We start from the raw sequence: 7,781 nt of genomic DNA, 5'->3' as shown, positions 1-7,781 counted from the left end.
ATACTATTCAGGAAATGAAAAGATGTTTTTAAACCACACTATACTGCCTCATTTGACTTTATACCACAAATGTCAGATACTTGCATGTGTCTTTACAGGTATATTATCATCACTTTACCCAAATCCAGCAGCTTAAGTGGAGTTAGGAGGTTTTTGACCAGTGAATGTGGAGATAGTTATGTCCATCATTGATTAGAATGTCAAAGTCAGACGAGAACACAAACACAAAACCTGAATGTAGTTCAGTTTAGTCAGAAGCGCTTTTAAATACTTTTCATTGGTTCAATATTTGTAAAACACACACACAGATGTAAAGGGTGTTCAATAGTACTGATTTATAAATAAAAATGTTGAAAAACAGAGATAGGAGGTTTGCGCCGACAGTGCCGACATATTTGTACATTGGCCTAATGTGGCAAAAGGATACAGAAAAGAGATTAGTTCCATTCCATTTATACACGTTGCCGTCAGGTGGAAAGTGCGCAAATTTAAAACCGTTTATTTTATTATTTTTAGAAAGTTTTTTTAAATAGTGCAAATAGCAATATGTACAATCTAGTCTGCTATTTTCACTCAAAATTGGTGCTGTATAAATGTTTAACTGTATTGTCATTTTCGGTAGTAAACTCTTGTATTTAATTCATTTTCTGTTTGTTGATCTCCTAAATTGAAAAGGCTATAGTTTGCATTGACATGCTTCAAGTACAGTTTGATGATGAAATGTTCAGCATGTCTTATGATCAGGTTAGTGTGAACAGAAACTGAAACAGAGAGCAAAACTTTTGTGACATCTTTTTTAATTTATTATTAAATGACATAAATAAAACTCACATTGAGTTCAAATACAAATAGATATGTACATGTGTTCAGCGACCGGAGAGATTCTGTGAAGACACTTCACTTCTTCCATTAAGACCATAGGAGGCATTCGTTTGTTCATTCATTCATATATTGCAAGCGAAAAGGCACATTTGAATGGAACAACAATGAACGTGGACATTAATTTATTCTATATACACACATAATATACAAGTTTAAATGTTAGCACGGCCAATTACTTCATATTATATATTTTTGAATAACAACAAAAAATAATCATAATAGTCAAACATAATGATTGGCCACTTGCCCACTTAATGACTGGGAAGGGGTATTTACTAAATGTGTATCTGGTAAAAGAGTTGGTGAATATTTAGAGCAAGCAGTGTGACATTGTTCTTGATTTCACATGGCTGGTATAGTTGTCCTAAGGTCGTCCATTGTAGCAAAAACATGATGATCAGTTATTCACTGCAACTTTATCAGAATACATGTCCTTACTTATTAACCACTTAAACCCTATATATATACACTTGACCGGTCTCGCCCAGGTTTCTGTACTGGGTCCACTAGTATGTCCCTCTATCTCTTTGCTGACAATAGCCGAGCTACAATGGCCATTTTCATGTTAGCTTAATTGCACTTGCTCAGCAGCAGATTTCAACTGGAAACACCTGAGAGTGTTGTTTCCAGTTGCTGAGCCAATCAAAAGAAAACCGGACCACCTTCTGGACAACTACAGTCATGCACAGAGACGATAGGGTGGCTAGGGTTCAAGTGGTTAACTTTACGGTTAATAGAATTTAAGAGTCTTGATTCTAATAATGGAACTGTCTCGTTCGCACATGAAGCCCGGAACTGATCTTCTAGACGTTGGTTCCAGTCCACCAACTGTGTCATCCGGGGCCAGGCTTTGTGTCCGTGCGGCTGTGTTGTCCTTCACACAGCCAAAGAGGAGTCGAGACTTGAGAAAAAAATCCACGGAGCGGAGGCTTCTTCCCAGCCATAGCTCAGTAGCTCTGAGCCACTGGTGCCCAGGACGCTGTCAGCCTGGCGATGGAGCTCTCGAACTGGGTCTCGGGGACGCCCACCTCAGCCAGGCTCGGGTCGTACATGGACGGCGAGGAGACGGGCAGCGAGGAGGTCAGGCCTGTGTAGGAGGAGCCTCGCAGGAACTGGGAGGTCAGACCGCCGGAAGCGGAGCCGGATGGGGTCAGGGTGGTACCGGCTACTGACCACAGGCTGGGGTACTGGCTGGAGTTGGATGTAGCGTTGGTGGTGTGCGACAGGGTCCCCATGCCCGTAGAGTTTTGGATTTGAAGAGCGGACCAGCTGTCGTGAGTGGGCAGAGATGCTGATGTGTTGTCCATGTAGTTATCTGAAAAAATCACAATGAAGAGCCATCGTTAATAATGTCACTTTCCCAATGCTTTATCAACCAATTTTCCCCAATGATTTGTCCTACTATTATTCTTCCTACTTCCGGGCCCCTTCCCTACTTTCTTCACAGGTGTTACCGATGATACAAATTAAGGCTCTGTTCTATTCTGTTCAAACAGAGTCAGGGTGCTGCTATTGTGCATGTTGGCTCACTGGAAACACTCTGCTACACCAGTGGCACTCAAAGTGTCCTTGAGTGGGTTCCAAATGGCCCTGAACGGGTGTGTAAAAATAAATTAAAAAGGTTTGAGAACCACTGTACACTAAATAGAACAGAGCCTTAATTAGTATCACCGGTAACACCAGTGACGGAAGTATAGGGAAGGGGCCCGGAAGTAGGAAGAGTTATTCTGTGTGCATAGAGCCCATTTAACACTGAGGCTGTGACTTACTGGTGCTGGCGGCACGGTGTGGGTAGTGACTGGGGTACGGCGAGGCTCTGTGGTTCCTCAGGCTGGAGTAGCGCTCGCAGTACGAGCCCGATGAGTGTCCCCCCGTCCCGTTGAACTGTGGGGGGCTGGTGCTGGGGCAGATGGGACTTTGACCTGGCAGGAACCATCCTCCCACTGATGAAGAAGAACAAGGGTAAACAGAGATAATGTTAATTTGTGAACCCTGTGAAAGCAGGTGGAGTGAAAATGCCACCGTATAGTTAGGTTTTGTTGTTGTCGTTTTGAAAGTACAACTCACGTTGTGAATATCCAGACTGTTGGCTGTCTGTGCTGTGATGATCAGGAATGTCTTTATGGTCGCTTCTTTCTTTGGCGTCCAGGAATGCCTTAGCGAACGGGTTGTGTTTGATCTTCAGAGCCGTAATCTGTGGAAAAGAAAGGACGTCATTTCAAACACTCAAAGTGAAGAAAGTAAGTGTGTTTGTGTTTGTTTGTTTGTGTGTTTGTGTGTTTGTGTGTGTGTGTGTGTACGTACCTCTTCATTCTGGTAGGCTGTAACAGCGATGAACTGTGTCTCTGGGAAGGACTGGCTGCTGATCATTTTCTGGACGCCTCCCACCTTCACAATGTGTATCCGTGGCTCATATTTGTGCAAAGAGTTCAACATGATCTGTAAATGAAAATGAATTACCGTTAGTTCATTAGACTATAGACAAACCATTGCATCCTCTATAAATGACCTTGGTTTCTAATTAAAACAAAGTATATCCACCCCAAACTTTTAAACTGCCAATAAAATGTTGTCTATGTCGGTTGGAACCCTCATGTCCATAACTGACATTTTTCAGGATTCAAATTCAAATCTACAAGCTTGTGTACATGCTACTTTTGATGCTAAGTAGGGCATTCATTTACGAAAAAGCACAAAAAGTATGAGATAAGAGGTTTCTGCCCGACAGCAACAATATTCTATATTCAATCAATAAAAATAAATGGTTTGTGGTTTACCTGTCCTCCTCCGTTGAGTTTGTTGGACAGTTTGACCTTGCTGAAGGACACGGGCGCCTTCATCCAGTGGGCTCCGAAGTTGGGCGAGTCGGGGTGGATGTACACACAGCTGGGGCTCTGGGGCTCGGGCTTGCCGCCGGGAACCCACTCCCCGTTCACGTACTTCCAGCGGTTGTTGTCGGCCGCCACAAAGTCCAGCAGCACCGAGTACATGGCGTTGGGGTCCAGGCCCGATACATTGGCCCTGAGCACTGGAAACATCCTCCTATTGAGCAGACAGGACAGCAGATGGTTAAGTTACAATACTCCCCCAAGTATTCAATAAGTTACCATTTTCTCTAATTGTCAAAGCATCGATGTAGTGATATTTATGTTCTGTTATATGTTCTAAAAACATTGCAGAGACAAATAAATCAATTCAGAAGTAGAAATGATTAGAAATGTTCAAAAATAATGAAACTAAGCAGATCTACAAGATCTGCTATGTAGATCTGCTATTTTCATTATACTTGAAATATGGCCTACATGGTCACCTATATTCAATACAATTTAATTCGATTTAGTTTGATTTATTTAATTGCTAGCAGTCATCACACAATAGAGGGTTTAAAAGACAATCAAGAATATAGAAACACATAAGCCTTATTTCCACTGTGGTCCATCTTTTCACATAAAACAGATAGCCTAATAGGCATTCATAAATAAGTCCGTAAAAAAGTAAAGGCTAGCAAATAATACATACTATAATAATCAACAGCAGGCCTAGCAATTTTTTACATTTACAAATATTGACGGCTTGCTTTAAAATATCAAAATATATAATTCTAATATAGGCTACTCGTTTTTACACAACGAAATAGAATCTAAATTATAAAACATACATTTGGTGTGTTTGTTAGCCAAACTATAGCCAGTTATCAGTATGCTAGATATTTAATAGGCAGGCCCGCAGGTGTGCCAACGCAAATTGGCCAACTTCACTATATGCTACTGTTAGAAAATATCGCGATCATGTTTGTAACTCTGAGAGTGCATAATAATGTAATGTAGGCCTGACTCTCACCGTTAACCGAACGCTCCGTGGGCATTCTTAATTAGGCGAGAGTACGAAATTACAAAACTATTCAACAGAAAATAGTATCACGGCAAGAAAACAGCCCAAATATCGTGTGCGTATAATCAACCAACAGCCTCGTTGTAAAACAGGCCTGTATGTAGGCCATAATAACGAGCGGGCCTCGCCGGGCGGGACCTTACCTTCCAGTCTTGGTGACAATCATCTCGTTGGTCAACTCTTTGAACTTGGTCCACAGCTCGGCGTCCTCCAGACCCAGTTTAATATCCCGCTCCGAGGCGTCGCCCTTCTCGCTGCCCTTCTGGAACTCGCTCTCTACGGCGCTGAGCAGATGATCCAACCGCTGGTCTGAGTTTGAAATTGAAGAAGACATGTTTTGTTGTGTTGTTGTGTTGTATTTCCAAGAGGGTATTTTCTGAAAACAGACGGAGGCTGCTGGTGGATTCACGCAGGCTGGCTATTAGCTGCAGTAGTGCTGCTGCTGACAGTGGAAGGTAGGTAGGTAATGCCTGGAGGTTAGTCTACTGTGTTCTGTGTTTGAGACCTGCGGGCCCTTATCATTTAAGGGCCCCCAGGGACCTCATGGGGATCGTGGGCGTGGACTTCTGCGCGCAAACCACGCCCCCTCTCTCTTTCTCATCTCCGGGACCGGGACCTGTTTCCAATCCTACACACTGTGAAACAACTTAACAAGTGTTATTTTCTAACTCTGAGTGTACAAAATGGAACCAATTAATCTAGCCTACATTTAACTCTCTGTCTCTGTGTTACATAATTAGGATATCAATGTGTAGAGTAAACAGCCAAGCCCAATACAACACAACGAATCGGTCTCTCTCTTAAAATTATAACATTGTTTATAGGCTATGAATTCTAAAGAATTGTTTTCTTAAAACATAGGATGTAATAATCTATCATTGAACTGCATTGGACACACACACACACACACACACACACACACACACACACACACACACACACACACACACACACACACACACACACACACACACACACACACACGCACGCACGCACGCACGCGCACGCGCGCACACACACACACACACACACACACACACACACACACAAACACACAAACACACACACAAAGGCCAATGGGTTCCCGTTTGAAGTCTTGTTTGCTTGTTTGTGCAGTCATTAGAGAGATGCGCATGAATTCAACTTATATAACTTAAGGAGGAGATATTATAAAAGTGTATAACTTCAAGAGGGCATATCCTAATATTAAACTTGAGCTCTAATAAAGTTTATTGGCTGGCTAAAACGTTTACATACAGGGACAAAGTGGGCCTTCTGTATTGAAACTGTGCGTCTTGCGCGTAAAACCAGATGAGAGAGGAAGAGAGCGCACCCGGCGCGCTGCCTTTGAACTCAGTTGTATATTTGCAAATAATGTGGATCCATTGTTGTCTCAAATACACATGTGAGAAGCGGTGTGTTTACTGGGGGACGAAGGCCATTAGGCCGCGGCTATTGACGGCTCCATTTTCGTGTCCTGCCAAAGTGTGGATGGAGCTCAAGTGATGTTTGAATTTGCGTAATAGGGGACTGCAAGTAGGCGGCAGGCCTACTCGCCGCGTTGAAACACTGCGCTCCACTTTGTCTCATCATTATTATTCACCCTGCATTCATTCACATTGTTAAATGTCTGCAAGGTTATTTGTTCCCTATATTATATTAGGGATATCCACTTCATCATTGACAATGATGGACAGTATAATGAAGGTACTGCACTTAAAGGGATAGTTCAGATTTTTTTTAAACTTAAGCTGTATGAAATACTTGCCATTAATATTGTGGTTGCAACTGTATTAATTGATTGCCTGAGTCCCGTGGGCCGTGGTGGGAGTTCTGCTCTGGTTTTGGTGAAATATTAAGTAGTTCCGGTCATTTTTGGGGGGCACTGGGGGCCACGCATTAAAAGTAAATTAATCCATTTGTATTGTTGACCTATATCTAAAATATGAGTGCAACTTTCGTTCATTTTTGACCCCTCTATGATCTATCACACAGAACTATGTTTTTTGTGTCCATATCACTACGCCCAAAAAATAGTTCCATGTGATAGGGGTCAAAGTTGAACGAAAGTTGTGCTAATATTTAGAAATAGGTAAACAATACAATTGACGTTAGTTTTGTGAATTAATTTACTTTTACTGCATGGCCCCAGTGCCCCCCAAAAATGACCGGAACTACTTCAATGACCAAAACCAGAGCAGAACTCCCACCACGGGACTCGGGCAATCAATTAATACAGTTGCAACCACTATATTAATGGCACGTATTTCATACAGCTTAAGTTAAAAAAAATCTGAACTATCCCTTTAAGTAAATAGCCTATAGGCCTACTTTACTTGAGTAATTGTATTTGTATTTCTGGAGTTTTACTTCCAATCCAAGACAAATATTGCACTCCACTATACATTTCTAGGAAGCTGAAAAGTACATTATGCCTAACGATGGTACTATATTTCAAATATAAAAATAAATAAAAATAGCCGATATACAATGCACACAAGGCATCACATTGCCATGCGTTGTGAGCATGTATATTTATTATTATTATTATTATTATTATTATTATTATTATTATTATTATTATTATTATTATTATTATTATTATTATTATTATTGTTCTTTGGGGGGGGGGGGGGGGGTCTAAATGTTAATACATACAGCATTGCTATAAAAATGTAGCCTAACTTTATAAATTGTGAATACTTACGTACAGTATGTCTAAAAGCATTTCTAATATTCAAGTATTTGTAATACACAAGCATACTGTCAAGTACAAATTTGACAGAGCAAACACTCACTTGTATCTGAGTAACATTCAGGAGTATATCTATATACTTTGACTTAAGTACTGAAGTTTTCAGTTTGAGTATCTCTTGTCTTCTATCTACACCATGCTATGCCCAGTGTTGCCAACTCTTGTGAGAGAAATTAGCCAACCCACCTCCAAAAACAAGCCCAAAACAAGCCAACTCTTGGCGAGAGAAATAAGCCAAATCTTCCCTCGGAAA

The 7,781-nt window shown here is 41.3% G+C and overlaps 1 protein-coding gene across 2 annotated transcripts; it reads right to left on the bottom strand.

Moving 5' to 3' along the window:
* Positions 1 to 798: 798 nt before the first annotated feature.
* LOC306938458 (T-box transcription factor T-A) lies at positions 799 to 5,187 on the bottom strand. 2 transcript variants are annotated; one of them, XM_079522647.1, is made up of 6 exons: positions 4,917 to 5,187; positions 3,660 to 3,924; positions 3,187 to 3,321; positions 2,950 to 3,076; positions 2,652 to 2,825; positions 799 to 2,197 (listed from the first exon to the last, which is right to left on the bottom strand). In XM_079522647.1, exons 1-6 carry the CDS (start codon positions 5,105 to 5,107, stop codon positions 1,830 to 1,832), a joined length of 1,260 nt encoding a protein of 419 aa, XP_079378773.1. In that variant the 5' UTR covers positions 5,108 to 5,187; the 3' UTR covers positions 799 to 1,829. The 2 variants fall into 2 exon arrangements, with proteins under 2 accessions (XP_079378773.1, XP_079378774.1); XM_079522648.1 differs by lacking the exon at positions 4,917 to 5,187 and adding an exon at positions 4,723 to 4,833.
* Positions 5,188 to 7,781: the final 2,594 nt, after the last annotated feature.

The sequence above is a fragment of the Electrona antarctica genome (assembly GCF_951216825.1).
Source record: "Electrona antarctica genome assembly, chromosome: 15".
Classification (NCBI taxonomy): Eukaryota; Metazoa; Chordata; class Actinopteri; order Myctophiformes; family Myctophidae; genus Electrona; species Electrona antarctica.
This window is presented reverse-complemented; position numbering and strand designations above follow the sequence as displayed.